Source organism: Saccopteryx bilineata, chromosome 9, assembly GCF_036850765.1.
Source record: "Saccopteryx bilineata isolate mSacBil1 chromosome 9, mSacBil1_pri_phased_curated, whole genome shotgun sequence".
Lineage (NCBI taxonomy): Eukaryota > Metazoa > Chordata > Mammalia > Chiroptera > Emballonuridae > Saccopteryx > Saccopteryx bilineata.
The window spans coordinates 25,004,436-25,022,063 of record NC_089498.1 but is presented as its reverse complement, the minus strand read 5'-3'; the positions used below and the strand labels follow the sequence as shown (position 1 = coordinate 25,022,063).

Sequence of the window (17,628 nt, the reverse complement as noted above, 5' to 3'; positions counted from 1 at the left end):
TTCTCCTGGACCTGGAGAACTTCCATCCCCACCTCATAGGAGCCCACAGCTGAAACTAGCCAGGTGTGTACCCAGGAGGCTTCTCAGATGGGTGAGGGACAGTGTTGGAGTCAGACTTGGTGGGTGGAATATCGGGTGGGGGTCCAGCAAAGACACTGGACCAGCTCCTCCTCGTGTGTGTGTGTGTGTGTGTGTGTGTGTGTGTGTGAGAGAGAGAGAGAGAGAGAGAGACAGAGAGACAGAGAAACAGAGAGAGGGACAGATAGACAGGAAGGGAGAGAGATGAGAAGCATCAGTTTCTCATTGTAGCTCCTTAGTTGTTCAATTACTTTCTTATGTGTGCCTTGACTGGAAGGCTACAGCAGAGCAAGTGACCCCTTGCTCAAGCCAGTGACCATGTGGTCATGTCTAGGATTCTGCGCTCAAGTTGGATGAGCCTGTGCACAAGCTAGCAACCACAGGGTTTCGAACCTGGATCCTCTATGTTCCCGTCTGAAGCTCTACCCACTGTGCCACCGCCTGGTCAGGCCTTCTTTTGGTCTTTAGGGCCCCCAAATAAGGAGCTTCAGAATAGTCTTCCTCCAAGCAGGTGAGGCTGGGCCCTCAGTACTGGAGAGTGCTCTGGTTTTTTTTTTTGTTTGTTTGTTGAGAGGGAGAGATAAGAGAACAGGGGGAGGAGCAGGAAGCTTGACCGGGCAAGCCCAGGGTTTTGAACCGGCGACCTCAGCATTCCAGGTCGACGCTTTATCCACTGCGCCACCACAGGTCAGGCTGAGAGTGCTCTGTTTTGTTGCCCCCTTTCTATGTGAGGAGCGGGGTGAAGCACTGGCCTGGAGTGGAAGGGAGGGCTGAGGATGGAGGGCAGGGCTTCACCTCCAACCCACCTCTACTGAGCATCCCAGAAATCAGGGATTGGTGCTTTTATTTAAAGCTAGACCATACTTTTTGTGCCACTGTGTTTCCAGCCATTTCAGCTCAGGCAAAGTTGCTGCTTTAAGGGCTTCTGAAAGTTCTCACTTGGGACTGGAGTGGACAGAGCTCTCTGGGGCTTCAGGTACTAAGGTGTAGAAGCCTTGTAAGGAGTGAAATCCTTGCTGTCCCCTATGGGCTATCCCTTCTGCCTCTGTCCTCCATGATGACAGATCTGGAGCTGAGGGTAGTCACCCCTACTCTGGGCCTGATGCTGCCCCTGAAGTAAAGGTTAGCCTCATGCTGAGCCTGCTGCTGAGAGACCTATGAATCCTCCCATCAGGGTCCCAGGGACAGGGAAAGAGAAAACAGCAGGGTATCAAGTGCATAGGTCTGGGGTCTGCCAGTCTGGGTCAAGTCCTGGGCTGGGTGGCGGGGAGGGTTTTAAGGGGGCCGAAGACCATTTCCAAACTGCCAGAAGTTGGAATGGGTGTAGGGTGTAGGGCTATGCCCTCACACCACCCACACAGGCTCCTCAGTGCTCTGGCTTCGTCCTGCCTGTTCCCACCAGCCATGGTATGCTGGGTCCTACAGCAGGAGGGCCTCCCCACTTCACCTCTCCTTTACCCAGCCTCCTACAGACAGTGCCTGGGACTTCCTAGCAGAGGCTGGGGGAAAAGGGACCTGCTTCTGGCCCAGAACTGTCCCTGGACACAAAGGCTTCTGCAGCCAAAGCCAGGCCTGGCTTGTTACAGGGAGCTGCTGGCAGTGGCCATCCACAGATAGGTTTTCAGTCTTTCATTCTACAGACCTGTCCCCTGGCTGCTGAGTGTCAGGCATAGGTTTGGGGCTCTGTCCTCTGAGCCTCAGGCTCCTGAGGTGGGCAGGGCAGGAGCCATGCTTCCTTTGAGATGGCTCTGAAATAGGAACTCACCCACACCTGTTCCCTGCTGGCCAAGCACTGAGGACTTGAACCCTGCTTCTGGCCACTCAGTTGTCCCTGGGAGTAGTATTAGGAGAACGATGCCAAGGCTGCTGGTTCCACAATTCCACCAAGGATGTGAGTGTGGGGAAGTCTGGGAAGGGAAGAGGCCCTGCCCTCAGCTTGGTTGCAGCCTGGTTGGGGCCCGGGGCAGGACAGGGGATGGTCAGGGCCCAGTGGGCCCATGCCACTGCCTCTCCAGGGGAATCCAGGGCGTGAGTGAGCAGGGGTTGTGGGCACAGACTGCAGTCGGTTACACTTGCATTGGGCTTGTATCCATTGGCCACTGGGGCTCCTTGGGACAAGCTAACAGTATACCCTAGAAATAAACTTGGCTCACGCTTGAGATGGTTCTGGTATGAAGGGAACTAGTGTTTCTGTACTGACTACTATGTGTGAGGCTCTGTACTTGGGGCTGGAGTGAGTGTGTGTTGGAGGTGGGGAATAGGGAGGGAGGAAAAGGTCTGTGAAATTCCCACTCCTAGCTTCCATGAACCTAAGCATTAGCCCAGCTCCACCTCTGCTGCTCCCTGACTGTGACCCTGGCAAGTCAGGTACCTGGTCTGAGCCCAGTTTCCCCATCTGTGAGATCGAGGTATCAGTTTCTCATAGGATTAAGAGACATGAGTGAAGTATGCACAAGAGCGCCGCCTTTGACCTAGAGTCAGCACGGTTGTCACTGTTCTGGTCATTGGGAATCCTTTAATCGTGTCTCCCCACCACCCCCAGCCCCAGGTAGCATCCTTGCCCAGAGTCAGGGTTTTGGGGTACCCAGAGCAAATCCAAGGTCTCTGAGGCAGCCTGCAGAGCCAGGGGGAGACCTGAATACCCATCTGATGGCTGCAGTTCTCCCAGATGCATGACCACCAGCGGCTAACGCCCAGCTGTGGACCACTCAGCCTGGCTGGGGGCTCTCCTCTAACTCCTCCCTCTGGGTTGAGCAAGCCCCAGCGGGCGTTCCTGGCTTCCTCAGGTGAGGCCACGCTGATTCCAGAGATGGTAGGACACTGCCTTCTGCAAGGAGGGCTTCTGCCTGAGCCCGCCCATCCTGGGCCAGGCCTGGTGCTCTTGGTGGGGGCGGGGGTGTTCCATCCTGAGAGAGAGCCCTTCCCATCTGGATGTCCAGGTTAGGGGGCATGAAGTAGGCAATAACAAGATATATTAGTCAGTACTTCTAGGTGGGGGCCACAGGCTGCTTCCTGGAGGAGTGACACCCTAGTCATGTCCTGAAGAAGGAGTAGGACACAGCAGGAGGTTTCCTAGAGGCAGGAGTGAGGGAGCCAGAGATGCAGGACCAGTCAGGCAGCAGTCTTTGTGGCACCTTGGACACAGGTGGCAGGCATTGTCTGCCAGGACTGTGATGATGACATGGTGATGTGCCCCTCGGAGAGATCACAGCTGTGCTCTCTTATGAGTTTGAGGGTGCAGCACCTGATTATCCCAGCAGCAAGGGAGGCTGGGAAGCCAGGATCTGGGGGACCTGGCTTCTTTTGCTAGCTAGAGTTCCCTGGGTCCTGGGGCCATGTCCAGAGCTCAGTCTGGGCTTTGCCATGGAGTGCCACCATTCGGGAAGCATTTACTGGGCTCTCCATGCAGCATCCCACCTCATCCTGCAGTGTGCCTGCCTCCGGCCTGCTGCCTGCCTGTCCAGGGCCTTAGCCCATCTCCCCGCTGGCCTCGACCTGCTCCAGTACCTTGGCTCATGGCCCTCTTCCCTGGCTGCTTTCGTGGTTGCCTAGTTTTCTTTCTTCATGAGTCACCTGAAATGCTCCCTCCCTGGGGAGGCCGTCTCTGACCACCCTATATGCAGTAGCCCTGTCCCACATTATTTTTGGCCCCACCCTTTTGTCCCCTGCCCGGGCAAGCTGGCTGGTGTCTGTCTGCCCCATGGTTGTAAGCCCCATGTGGATGGGACCTGGTTGAGCTAGAGCTAGGCCTCTGCTGTCTCTCACAGGGGTCTGGGTGTTCTGAGGCGAAGGGACTTGCCTGAGGTTACCCGGCCTGAGCTTTCTCAGCTACTGCTGAGTGAGAGAGGAGGAAAGAGGAGCTTGTCTCGAGCAGCTGGGAGCTTAGAAGCCCAAAGGGGCGGGTGCTCGGCCAGCTGGACTGCTCAGTGCCAGCAGTGCCCAGGACTCTACAGCTACGGAGAGGCTGCCTCTGGGGCAGGGGCACCAGCTGACGCAGGCAAGGAGCTTCTGGTGCCAGGCGCCCGGTGCCACGTGCCCAGCCCAAGAGGTGCTTCGCAGCCTGGCTCCAGCTGCCCCAGACTATACAGTTGCAGCCCCAGTTGGCCTTGACTGCTGCAGAGCTCACTCCAAGGGGGTGGGGGCTGGCCTTGCACACGTGGTCCCAGTAGCTTCTTGGGCCCTTGTGGACTCTCTCTGCTTTCCCTCCACCCTCCCCTGCTGGACCTTACCCTCAGCAGAGCCCTCCAGCCTCCCTAAGTGCCCAGCCCTGTTTGCAGGGCCAGGCAGAGGCCCATCTGCCAGCCTCCCCGGGGCTGCCCTCCTCCTGAGAGGTGAGGGGCCTCCTAGGGGCAGTCCCCTCTGTCTGCACCCGCCCCCTCTGACTGGGCCAGAGGGGAATTTTCCTCTGACTCACTCTGCTGGCACTTCCTGTGGTCACCAGGGCAGGGGCTGGGGGGGACCCAGTGGGGTGGCTCTGTGTTCTGGGGTCACTGGGGGAGGGGGCCCGGGTGTCCCGCCCTCTGAAGGGATGTGATTCCCTGAGGCTGGCCTCAGACCATATTTGGGAAACTTACTTTTCTTGCAGGCAGCCTGGGGATGGGGCCCTTGAGCCCCAGTGGGCTGCAGGGCAGCCCCTGTTCTGCCTTGAAGCCTAGGAGCTAGTCCACTGTTTTCTTTTTCAGGATTTGTATTTTTTTAACCCCAAAGCCAAGAATTGTTTGTTAAATACAAATTGAAAATTCTGAAAAACCAAGAGGAGAAATGTCTCCGAATCATCTCAAACATTAACACTGCTATTCTTACTCTCTATTATTTAGGATGGAGTGACGTTTTATAGAGGCATTGTTTATACTTCCATGGGTTTGTGACTGTGCTCACCCCTCTGTGGCTGGCCTTGCAGCAGTCAGCAGTTCCAGGGGCGCTCACCTTGGTGCTAGAGTGACTCCGCTAGCTCTGCCCTCCCTGCGCTCAGAGCTACCTGCCTGGACTGCCCTGGGTCTTGCTCCTCCTGGCTCCCCACTTTCCTGCCTTTGGCCCTTTCTGGGGCTGGGGGCTCTGAGCTACTCTGAAGAAATGGGCTCCCAGCTGATGGTCCCCAAGGTCTGAGCATGCAGTCTGAGGGCCCGGAGCACATGCTGCTGGCCTGGGCCGCCCCGCTGGTTCACCTTGCTGATGCTAAATCTTGACTCTTCCCTAATCTTCAGTGTGGCAAGCAGGGGGAGACAGAGCTCAGAGGGACGCCCACTTCCTGTTTCAGTCTGAGGGGGAGTGGCTCTTCCTTCTGCCTGGAATTCCAGCTCCTGCTTGACTCCTTGGAGATGAAGCCCTGGGCATGAGACTGGGCCCAGGTGGGGAGGTCACACAGCTACTGGGTGGCCAGAACTCAGGCCCCATTTCCAAGTCAGGGGTCTAGCCCAGGTTGTGTGTCCTCAGACTCCAGGAGACTCAGAGGAGGGCAACCAGAGCAGAGGCCCAGCTGGTGGGGCTGGAGTCCAGCTGGCCTGGCGCTGGCCTCTCCGCGGACCTGACTTCCCTCGTGCTGAAGGCCTGGGTTGCTGCTGCACCCTGCCAAGCTCTCTGCTGGCCTGTTCTCCCCCAGACACCTGCTTAGCTCCTTGGAACTGACCTTGGCTCTCCAGCGGGGGTTGGGGGGACCTTCTGTAATCATTCTGGGCCCAGCCTGAGCCTGGCACCTGTGCAAGGTGAACAGTGGTATCAGGGTCCAAGGGCTGAAAACTGGACCTCCTGGCCCCCGGATTTCCTACCGCCAGTGAGGGGCTGGACCTGTGGCTCAAGTGTTGCCAGTGCTGTGGTCCTTCTGCCTCTGACCCCGCTGCCTCCCCCAGGGCCTCTCCTGTGCCTGGTCCACGTGGAGCCCATGTCCCTGCTCTGGGTTTGCTGACTAACGGACCTGTAGCAGTGTTCCCTTCTGGTGGCTGTTCGAATTACCGCAGCAGAGCGGGATGGAGGGTGCTGCCCTTCCTGGTTTTGCTTTATTTTTCCTATTTATTCTTGGTGTGTCTCATTCCCGTCCCTCTTCCAGAAGCACCCATGCTAACGTAATGTGTCTGGAATCTCCCTGCGTAAGTGTCTGTGAAAAATGCATGGGCTTGTTTTGTAGATGTTTATAACATTTACAGTAAAGGGTTCTAGGCTGCAGCTCTCCTGTTACCTAACTCGGGAGGGTGTGGCTGACAGGCCTCACCAGACACCTGGGCACCTGCTGGCACACAGGGCAGAGTCGCAGATGTGTCCCAGTTTGCCAGCTGGACCCTGAGCATTCTTTGTGACGGTCTTGGTCATTTGCTTTTCTCCTCAAAAAATTCACTCTTCGTATTTTTTTTTTTTTTTTAATTTTTTTTTACAGAGACAGAGTCAGAGAGAGGGATAGATAGGGACAGACAGACAGGAACGGAGAGATGAGAAGCATCAATCATTAGTTTTTCGTTGCGACACCTTAGTTGTTCATTGATTGCTTTCTCATATGTGCCTTGACCGTAGGGCTACAGCAGACCAAGTGACCCCTTGCTCGAGCCAGTGACCTTGGGTCCAAGCTGGTGAGCTTTGCTCAAACCAGATGAGCCCGCGCTCAAGCTGGCGACCTCAGGGTCTCGAACCTGGGTCCTCTGCATCCCAGTCCGACGCTCTATCCACTGCGCCACCGCCTGGTCAGGCCACTCTTCGTATTTTGATTTTCTGTCAGTGTTCTTGTCTTTTTCTTACAGATTTGTAGGAGCACCTCCAGATTGTAAATTAATTACTCTTTTGTCACTTGGTGACCTGTCATCCTGTCTGTTTTTATTGTTATCACCTTATGTTTTGAGCTTTGGGGTGGGATCTTTATTTTTGAGATTTTGTTTTATAATTTTTTCCCATCTCAAGATCACAAAGATGTTCTCCCGCACTGTTTTCTCTTAGTCCCGGAGTTGTCCATTGCACATCTTGGGCTCTAGTTCTTCTTTGTTTATAACGTGAGGCAAATGTTCAAGTGGGTTCTTCTTCCTACAGAGTGAGGTTTTCTAATCTCTCCTATGCTGCTGTCACATCCTCCCCGATGATGTACGGCACCACCTCCACCTGGGAGGCCCACTGCTCCCCACAGTGAGGGCGCTCCGGAGCTCTGCCCAGCCCTCTGCTTCCTGGGCCACCCACTGGCGTCAAGTTGTGACATGTTCTCACCCTTGGGAGGGGGAGTGCCCATTGGTGTTTCATTTTCAGAATTAACCTGCCTATTCCTGGGCCTCTGCTCCTGTATTTAATTCTAGAAGGATTCTTTTCCTTTGGTCAGATTGCTCAACAGAAAAGTTTCTGCTGGCACTTTGATTGTAAATGTAATTTATTAAGTAAACTTAGACTAATTGGTTTTTTATAATGCTTAGTCATCCCACCATGAACTTGTTACATGTTCCCTCCTTATCAGGTTTCTTCCTGAGCTCTTTGACAGAATGGAAACATTTCTTTCTCTGAGGTCTCCTGCAGTCTTTGCTTAAGTCCTGGGACCTGGGTAACTTGTAGCTTTTGTTGTTAATGGTGTTATCTAGTCTATGACTTTTCATTCTCATCTCTCACGGATTCTTCTAGTGTGTTGGGGTTTACACAGATGGTGACGGTTTTGTCCCTGTGCCCCTCCCCCACCCCCGTCTTTGGCCTTTTCCTCTTGTCTCATTGCACTGGTGGGGCAGCAGGACTGGTGAGTTGGAGCAGGGAGGGTGTGCATCCTGTTTTCTTCCCAGAACGTGGTGGCCATTATTGTCATTACTGTTGCTCTCCCTGGTGTTGGTCCAGGTTGCAGTAGGACTTTGGGCGTGGATTTTAAGAGTATCTTGAGTGGCATCCTTAGAGCATAGGTAGTGGCTGCAGTTTAGAGGATTTTGGGGTGCTTTCCAGACCCATTTAGAAAAAAATGCCAGGATCAGCTGGGCCTTTCTGCTGGGGGCCGTGGGGACAAGGTGCCAGGATAGTACCAACCCCTACTCATTCCTTTCCCAGAGCCAAGGCCACACTTTTCCTGCCCTCATGCCCACTCTGTCCTCTCTCCCCAGAATGTGCTGGCGAAAGCCCTCTATGACAACGTGGCCGAGTCCCCAGATGAACTCTCCTTCCGCAAGGGCGATATCATGACAGTGCTGGAGCGGGACACACAGGGCCTGGACGGCTGGTGGCTCTGCTCGCTGCATGGGCGCCAAGGCATCGTGCCCGGGAACCGCCTCAAGATCCTGGTGGGCATGCACGACAAGAAGCCTGCAGGGCCCGGCCCTGGCCCTCCTGCCCCCTCAGCCTCACCCCAGGCTGGCCTCCACAACCCGGCTGCCCAGTACACACCCATGCTGCCTGTCACTTACCCACCCCAGGCTGACAGTGTCTACCTGGTGCCCACCCCCAGCAAGACTCAGCAAAGCCTCTATCAGGCCCCCGGGTCCAGCCCACAGTTCCAGTCTCCCCCTGCCAAGCAGACGTCCACATTCTCAAAGCAGATGCCCCATCACCCATTCCCCAGCCCAGCCCCAGACCTTTACCAGGTGCCTCCAGGGCCTGGCAGCTCTGCCCAGGACATTTACCAGGTGCCACCTTCTGCTGGCATAGGGCATGACATCTACCAGGTTCCCCCATCCATGGACGCACGCAGCTGGGAGGGGACGAAGCCACTGGCAAAGGTAAGGCCACCTGGCAAGGCTTGGCAGCCCTCCTGGTGGGTTTTGCCCAGACCCCAGTTTCTGGGCCCAGCAGGGCCCAGCTAAACACCCCTGGGTTCTTTAGGGCTACAGCAGCAGCTGTGTGTTTGATTTGGGGCCAAGGTGGGAGGTGAGTGTTTAGAGAATATGTCCATTCTGCCGCTGCTGTTGACGGGTGTGAACAAGCTGGGCCAGCCCAGGGAGGAGACCTGTCACTGGCCTTGGACCCTGAGGTGTACTTAAGCAGACAGATCCCAGTGGGAGGGTGTCACCAGCGGAGGACGAAGTCTGTCAAAGGCCTGGAAGTGTTGAAATGTTTCTGTATTCTGGGTGGACACGTGAGGTCGGAGCAGCAGGCTGGGGACAGACTTCCGGAGGGGGGGGCGTGGTGCCACCTAAGACCTGGATGCTTCACTGAAGGCAGAGGGTTTTGAGTAGGAGTGACTTGCCAGCCCATGTCCTAGTCAAGTCCTGCCCACGGGGGAGTTTGGGAGCATCGAAGGGTGCAGGCTGGGGCAGGGGCCCAGGAACGGGAGGGAGGCTGGGAGTGTTGGGTGGCACTTGAAGGGGAGCAGTCGAGCATGGAGCACAGTGCAGCAGCCAGGGGAGAGTGGCCAGAAACCCAAAAGAATGGGCTGAACAAAAGGGGAGGTGTTTTTTTCTCACATACCTCAGTTTGGAGGTGAGCAGTGCGGGGCTGACCCAGCACCTCCACGCCCATTGGGGGCCATGGCTCCTCCCATCTTATTGCTCTGATATCCCCGATGTAGGGTTTGGGTCTCATGGACCAGAGTGGTTGCCATGTGAGTTCTAGCCAGCATGTCCACACCCTGGCCGACAGGAAGGGAGAGGGACAAAGGGGAGAGGCCAGCCGCTGTGTACCTGGGGTCTTCTGGGGGGTGTCAGCCCCTTGGGTGAGGTGGAGCACATCTTCTGGCCATCTCTGGCCCCACAGGTACCCAGCCCTTCTCTTCTGGGGCATGTTAGTGAGCCTGTGGGCGCCTATAGGGTGACCTGTTTGTGACTCCTGCACAGTGGAGAGGATAATGCCTGTGGGGCTGTCAGTGTAGGGTCGCCCTGAGAGAGCGTTTGGTTCAAGCCCCTTGTGAGCTGTTGCCAGTGGGATGTTGGGCCAGGGGAGGCTCTGCCCCCCCAGCCCCCAGTCTGCCTGCCCGCAGGAAGGAGGCAGGACTAAAGAGCGAGGCCAGGCCCCGCTGACTGCTTTGGCAACATTTCCTCACTTTTGGCCTCTGTCTTCCCATGCGTACATCCTTTCAGGAGCTGGGGCAGTGGGGTTAGCTGAGGCCTGAAAACAGAAGTCCCAGCAACATGGAGGAGGACAGAGTGGGCACACCCAGCTCTCCCATCTTCTCCATAGCTGTTCACCTGTTACAGCTTATCCAGGGGGACCCTGAGACACCTGGCCCACATCAGTGGGGAGGCCCTTCCAGGCTTCTCAGCCCCGGCTCCCCGGCTCCCCAGCTCCCCCCTCCTCTGAGGGAGACCACAGTGGGTGGTGTGACTGGGGAGGCCCTGGTGGGAGGATGCGTAGTGGGCATAGCAGTTGGACTGTGGTGGGATCAGCTTCCCTGGGCCCAGGTCCAGCCTTGTTTTTGTGCCGTGTCTAATCCAGGGCAGCCTGTGTCTAGAGAGATTGTAGCCAAATGGACACTCACTCCACAGCACTGAGCTTGTCCTGTCCTCAGAGCCAGCCCAAGGCTGAGGTAGGAGACTTGCCCCTTCCCATAGGGCGGAGTTCAGCAGCCAGGAGACCTGCCTGGAGGTCATTGGCTGGCTAAAGGTGGGGCTAGTCCACCAAGGGGACACTGGCCACCAAAGAACCCTGGGTCACTGGCTCCCTCTTCTTGCCCTACCTTCTGGCCCCTTCAGCTGCCTGGCCAGAGATGGGCCAGTGGCCGAAGCGGGCCGTGCTGGGCTGGGGTAGCCCAGACTAAGGCTGCTCCCAAGTGTCATTAGTGGGAGGGGCAGAGCCTGCCAGTGGACCACTGTCCTGTGTGGAGGTGGCAGCAAGCAGTGCCTAGCTGGTGATCCTTTCTTTGGACATGCCATAGTGTACACACATGCACGCGTACGCATGCACGCACACCACCCCAACCCACCCACCCCAGAGAGGCACACCCTTTCCCCTACCTTCCACTTCCTTCCTGATCTTTGCAGCAGGCCTGTCCTGGGCATCGGTGAGGCCGGGCAGGCAGTGGAAGTCCTGTGGGCCAGGAGACAGCAGTGAGACCATCACTCTGGGCTTTGGACGCAAGCCCACAGTTTGGTTGTTGGTCCTGTTCCTCTCCCCCGGCCCCAAGGGGCTTGCTCTCAGACAGCTTCTGGGCACACCTGGCTGGAGCCCAGTTGCCCTGCCCCAAGAAGCTTCACTGGACCTGGCCTGGGCAGCTTCGATTGGGTCTGCTTTCATTTCATGATTATAAAGTGATACTTGTTTGTCATAGAAAATGCATATGTGTGAAAAAGCCTAGACATGAGCTGGCCCAATCAAGAGGTAATCACTGGGAAATTTTGCATATTTTGTCTACCATACTTTCTATTATTTTTCACAGATTTGTAAACATACTTTTGCATTTTGAGGTTGTAAATCCAATATCAGGTTGATATCAAAAGCTTTTTTTTTTTTTTTTTGTATTTTTCTGAAGCTGGAAACGGGGAGAGACAGTCAGACGCCCACATGCGCCCAACCGGGATCCACCTGGCACGCCCACCAGGGGGCGATGCTCTGCCCCTCTGGGGCATCGCTCTGTTGTGACCAGAGCCACTCCATCGCCTGGGGCAGAGGCCAAGGAGCCATCCCCAGCGCCCGGGCCATCTTTGCTCCAATGGAGCCTCCGCTGCAGGAGGGGAAGAGAGAGACAGAGAGGAAGGAGAGGGGGAGGGGTGGAGAAGCAGATGGGCGCTTCTCCTGTGTGCCCTGGCCAGGAATCGAACCCGGGACTTCTGCACGCCAGGCTGACGCTCTACCACTGAGCCAACCGGCCAGGGCCTCAAAAGCATTTTATTGGGTCCTTAAACATGATTGTGACTGCTGCTGGAATCTTGCTCTGCTGCCTCCTCCCGTGGGGGTGGGCTCTAGGCGGTTACAAACATCAAGGCAGCAGACATCTTGGTGTGCACACATTTGTGCCCACATTTCGAGGTTGTGCTTTTGTAAGTTGCGTCCTCCCGCTCAGAAGTCAGGGAAACAGCCTCCTGGTTTGAGCGGTAGAGGTTGGCTGACCTGCGAAGGAAACCTGCCAGGACTTTGATTGGGGGGCTGGGACCCAGGCACCAAAAATGCCACCCGGGCAAGTGTGGCCAGTGGTTAGGAGGGGTTAGATGCCTGGAGCAGAGTGGCTAGAGAGAGTTCAGGGCCACCCCAGGACGTTAGCACCCTTTGGGCTGGGGTGTGGCTTTAGGAAGCTGATCACAGAAGTAAGTAGGGACCACAGTGGGGAGGTGTTTTTGTGAGGTCATTTGTGGGTTGAGTCTCTGGGTCAGGGGCTGCAGCTGTGCCTACGGGAACAGCTGTGGCACTGGATCAGGCGCCAGGGAGACACAGCTGAGCTCAGTCCTGTCCCTTCTGGGAGCTTTGTCTCTTCCTCAGGCTCCTGATGCTGGGTTGTTGGAGGGACCAGGAGCAAGGGGACCCATGTGTGTCCCTCAGTCTCGACGGGAGGATAGATGGTCATCTACTCTGTCCCACGGCATTCCAGTATTGCTCCGTTTCTCAGAGGAGAAAATAGCTTCTGGATGGAGGCGGGGGGGGGGGGGGGGGGGAGGCAGTCAGCCTGGGTCTCATGTGAGCCAGTGACATTGCAGAAGGGGGATCTGGCAGCCGAGCTGCCTGGAGGTGATCAGGCACATGGACAGAACCAGGCAGGCGGCCTGTCCTGTTTCACTGGGCCTTGGTAGCTGTTAGCTTCACACCGTCCTGCTCTGTGATGCCCTGACGGCGCCCTGCACTGCCTGCCCTATCTTTGGGTGTGCGTCTGGCGGTTGGTTTGTGTGTTTTCTCTGCTTCTGTGTCTGTCTTCTGCACTGTTGAGAAGTGTGTGTGAGAGAACATAGGGGTCTTGGGTTGGGATCCGTGTATCCTCCCGGACTCTGGCTGTGTCGCTGTCCGCAGGGGCCTCCAGGTCCTGCTAATGGGGCCCCAGGTGCAGAGCAGAGCAGGGCAGCATGTGATTAGTGGGCTCAGCAGCTCTGGGGAGTTGGTTTTCCTAACAAGCTTTTCCCCACTGGCAGCTGCGTTACTGTTTTTTTCTACTGGGAAAGCTTTAGCTGGCCAATATGGCTGCTTACTGTCACCAGCTCAGCCGCAGGAGTGGCCAGCTGCCCAGAGCCCAGGGTCAGAGTCCGGCGCCCAGAGCCCTTCCGCCCGTGCTGCCTGCTCTCTTTCACCTGTGGGAGGCTGAGCGTGGCTTGGGTACATACCCCTCTTCGTGAGGCCCGGTCCCCAGCTGCCCTTTGGAGGCCAGCAGGGCCTGGGGGTGCCTCAGACCTCGCCTCAAGGCCCCGCCAACCTGCCACGTCCCCGCCAGCTCCCTCCTGCCTGCTTTGCTGTTGGCAGGTTTCAGTGTCTAAAAATAGCTCTGGAGGAGACGCAAGTCTGGGGCTCAAGGAGGGAGATGAGTCTGGGGAGGGCTGCCAACTCCTCTCCCAGACACGCTGGGGTGGGGGGCAGTGGGCAGGGATGCCCTCCGGAACGCCCCGGTGGCAAAGGGGAACCTGCCCGTGAGCCGGCGTCGCTTTGCCGCACTGGCTGCCCTGAGGCGGGCGGGGAGGCCTGGGCAGCAGGCCTTGCCAGGCCCTGGGTTGGTGAAGAGTGCTGGCACCTGTGCTTCTGGGGGAGGCTCGCTGCTCCTGGCCTGCTGTCTGAGTCCTGGGGACTGGACGAGCATGGACACAGTACTCGGGGCGCTGAGCCTGGGGCAGGCCCTGCCTCCGCCCTGCTGCATTCAGGGCCGTCTGTGGGGAGGGCCCGAGTCAGCCCTGTCCCAGACGTCCCCTTTGATTAGGGAACAAAAGGCCTTTCTGCGGGAGAAGAGCTGAGTGGGGAGCCTGTGGGAGGCGTGCCCCGAGCAGGCTTTGGAGAGCCGGCAGGGCTCTAGCTTAGGGCCAGCCCCCATGCAGGCTGAGCCTCCCACAGGCCCGGTGCTGACAGGCAGGGCTGTGGGCAGCTCGCTGCTCGGCATCCTGGCCAGGGCAGGCCCTGGGGAGGGAACGGGGCTGGCCTTCTCTCTGGGCTGGTGTTCCCTGTCTGGGTGAGGGGTGGTCTCAGGGCCCTGTGGGAATGGGAGTGGGGGCTTTGGTTCTAGTCTCGGCTACTCCCTCACCCACACTCTGCCCCTCCCTCTGCCTGAGAACTGACCCTGAAGTTTGGGAGTCCTTACTGTCACTGTCCTCAGGAGTCTGCAGGATGTGGGGGGAAGGGTGGAGAGGGGGGCAAGGGGCTGTTTGCTGCTCCTCCAGGCCAGCCCCTCCTTGGAGGCCCCAGGCTTTGTCTGCGGGGATCTCCTGCAGGCCCCTCCTCTGGGACCAGCCTGGCACCACCGCCTCCATTTGTCTTGGGTCTGAAAGGTGGCTGCTGTGCCCTGCAGCCAGCACAGCCGCTTTCCGGCAGCCCTTTCTGAGTCGGGTACAGTGCTTTGGAGGCACCCTCAAGGGTGGCCTACCCTCCGCCAGCCCGTAGGGACCCTCTCGTGAACTTGGGTCTTCCAGCTGCAGAGACCACTTCCTTTTCCTGGCTAGAGCCAACATTCCGGACAAGCCCTTGGGGTCCTAGTGTTGCCAGCATTGCATTGCATTGAAGAAAGGGCAGAGAATGCAAGGGGATGAGAAAGCCCTTGCTTCTGAGTGGCCTCTGAGCCCACCCTTGGGGGATACCCTACCTCCCATGTTTGTGTGTCTCGGCTACTTCCTGGAGGAGTGGAGTCCCCCTGAGAATACAAGGGTGGACCCTGGAAGCTGGCTTTCCAGTGCTAATAGTGACAGTCAGCCATCTGTCCCTAGGTGGTGGTGCCCACCCGCGTGGGGCAGGGCTATGTGTTTGAGGCCTCCCAGCCAGAGCAGGACGAGTACGACATCCCACGCCACCTGCTGGGCCCGGGGCCCCAGGACATCTACGACGTGCCCCCTGTCCGAGGGCTGCTTCCTACCCAGTACGGCCAGGAGGTAGGTGTTGGGGCTGGGGTGGGGGTGACTCAGCCTGGCCCTCCTCGGAGCTGGGCTGTCTTGGCCCTGGCCAGGGTAGGGGGTTCCTGGGGTGGGTGCTGAGGAGTTTCTGCTTCTTCATCCCCTCAGGAGGCCCTGGCACCTATGTCACTGACTTTCTCCTCTCAGGTATATGACACACCTCCCATGGCTGTCAAGGGTCCCAACGGCTGGGACCCATCACTGGACGTGTACGACGTGCCCCCCAGTGTGGAGAAGAGCCTGCCGCCGTCCAACCACCACGCGGTGAGCAGCCGGCGGGCGCTGGGGCCTCGTGGGCTGAGTCCTGGCCGAGCTCGGGACTCTGGTGTGACCGAGTGTGTGCCCCGGGGTGGGGGCTATGTCTACAGGGCTGGGGGCATCAAGACCTGACTGCGGACCCCGCCTCTGCCCCTTACTTGCTTTGTGATGGGCGCTTCTCTGAGCCTCAGCTTCCTCGTTCAGAGGTCCCAGGGAGGGCCTTCTTCATGGGGGCTTGAGAGGAACACACGGGGCATCTGCAAGGTGATACAGAATTTGTCATCCAAACTGGGACACTTCTGGGAGCAAAAGGGGAGTGACCAGTAATTATGAGGGCGTATCAGGCACAAATGAGGACCTCGGCAAACCAGGGTGTCGTCCGCTGGCTATAACACACAGATAGCTCAGCCAGGTGCCTGCCACAGAGTAGAGTCACAGGCGTTGGTGGTGGTGTGGTGTGACAGCTGCTCTCCCACTGTCTGAAGTTCCACAGTGAATTTACTTACGTCATCCTCACAACAAACCCATGAGGGAGCTCCCCCCATCTTTGGTGAGCAGACAGGCACAGAGAGGTTGAGTCACCTGCCTTAGGTCACTCAGCTAGTGAACAGTGGAGCCAGGCTTTTGAGCTCGGGTCTGGCTACAGAGCTGGGCTCTTAACCCTAAGCTGTGTGGATGAGACTCGTGGTGAGCAGATGGGCTGGGCTGTGTCTGTGTATGTGACTGGGTCCAGCCCGGAGGCTCCCGGTCGGCAGAGCATGCAGCCTTGACCACTCTTTGGCCCCTCAGGTGTATGATGTCCCTCCATCAGTGAGCAAGGACATCCCTGATGGGCCGCTACTGCGTGAGGAAACCTATGACGTGCCCCCTGCCTTCGCCAAGGCCAAGCCCTTTGACCCAACCCGCCATCCACTGGTCCTCGCTGTACCCCCCCCAGACTCGCCGCCAGCTGAGGATGTGTACGACGTGCCACCCCCCGCTCCGGACCTCTACGACGTGCCCCCTGGCTTGCGGCGACCTGGCCCCAGCACCCTCTACGATGTTCCCCGTGAGCGGGTTCTTCCTCCTGAGATGACTGACAGCAGCGTGGCCGACGACGGTGTGTACGTGGTGCCCCCCCCAGCCGAGCGAGAGGCTCCAGCTGATGCCAAGCGCCTGTCTGCCTCCAGCACGGGCAGCACTCGCAGCAGCCAGTCGGCCTCCTCCCTAGAGGCGCCGGTGCCAGGCCGCGAGCCCCTGGAGCTGGAGGTGGCCGTGGAGGCCCTGGGCCGGCTGCAGCAGGGTGTGAGCACCACTGTAGCCCACCTGTTGGACGTGGCTGGCAGCGCCAGCCGGTGTGGGGGCTGGCGTAGCACCACCGAGCCTCAGGAGCCCCTGGCGCAGGACCTACGGACTGCCGTGGCTGCTGTCCAGGGGGCCGTCCATGAGCTGCTGGAGTTTGCCCGCAGTGCCGTGGGCAACGCTGCTCATACTTCTGACCGCACGCTGCATGCCAAGCTTAGCCGGCAACTGCAGAAGATGGAGGACGTGTACCAGACATTGGTGGCCCATGGTCAGACCTTTGACAGTAGCCGGGGAGGCCAGGGGGCCACTGCTGAAGACCTGGACCGCCTGGTGGCCTGCTCAAGGGCTGTGCCCGAGGATACCAAGCAGCTGGCCTCTTTCTTGCATGGCAACGCCTCACTGCTCTTCAGACGGACCAAGGCCCCTGTCCCAGGGCCTGAGGGGGGTGGCTCCCTACATCCCAACCCCACTGACAAGGCCAGCAGCATCCAGTCCCGGCCTCTGCCCTCACCCCCCAAGTTTACCTCCCAGGACTCGCCAGATGGGCAGTATGAGAACAGTGAGGGGGGCTGGATGGAGGATTACGACTATGTGCACCTGCAGGTGGGTGTCCGCCCTGCCAGGCTCTTTGAGCCCTGGTTTACTCGCCCCTGTCATGGGGCCTTCACCTCTCCCACACAGAGAGGGCTCTCTGGCCAGAGCTGGTCCCAGCAGGGCCTCCGGGAGTCCCTCTGTGCCTTCCTCTCACTTTGACCTTCCAGGCCATCCAGGTGGCCCCCAGAAGCCCATTCCTCTCCACATCTCAGGCCTTTGGGCCAGTGCATCCTGTCACCAGAGTCCTGGCAGTGCCAGCCATGAATGCCTCTTGAGTGCCTGCAGGGGTGGGCTTCTCTGGTGACCAGGGCAGAGGTGGCTATTCTGTTTGGGAAGGTGGAGTCTGAAGTATAAGCAGAGACAAAGGAGTATAAGTAAGGGTGGTGGAAAGATGGGGTAGGGGTGGGCCTCTGAGCAGAGACCTGGGTGCCAGCCGTGTGGTCTCAGCATTCCAGACAGAGCCAGCAGGTGCCAAGGCCCAGGGGTCAGAGACAGGTCAGGTCAGCAGGCCCTAGATGCCTAGGGATGGGCATGGGTGTGA

The 17,628-nt window shown here is 58.1% G+C and overlaps 1 protein-coding gene across 2 annotated transcripts in view; it reads left to right on the top strand.

Annotated features, from left to right (window-relative positions):
- BCAR1 (BCAR1 scaffold protein, Cas family member) overlaps positions 1 to 17,628 on the top strand; it is a 38,133-nt gene that overhangs the window by 16,445 nt on the left and 4,060 nt on the right. For both annotated transcript variants that reach the window (XM_066242604.1, XM_066242603.1), the window contains exons 2-5: positions 8,121 to 8,732; positions 14,769 to 14,930; positions 15,099 to 15,215; positions 15,999 to 17,096. In XM_066242604.1, the coding sequence (XP_066098701.1) occupies positions 8,121 to 8,732; positions 14,769 to 14,930; positions 15,099 to 15,215; positions 15,999 to 17,096 (1,989 nt within the window). The remainder of the gene's footprint in view (positions 1 to 8,120; positions 8,733 to 14,768; positions 14,931 to 15,098; positions 15,216 to 15,998; positions 17,097 to 17,628) is intronic.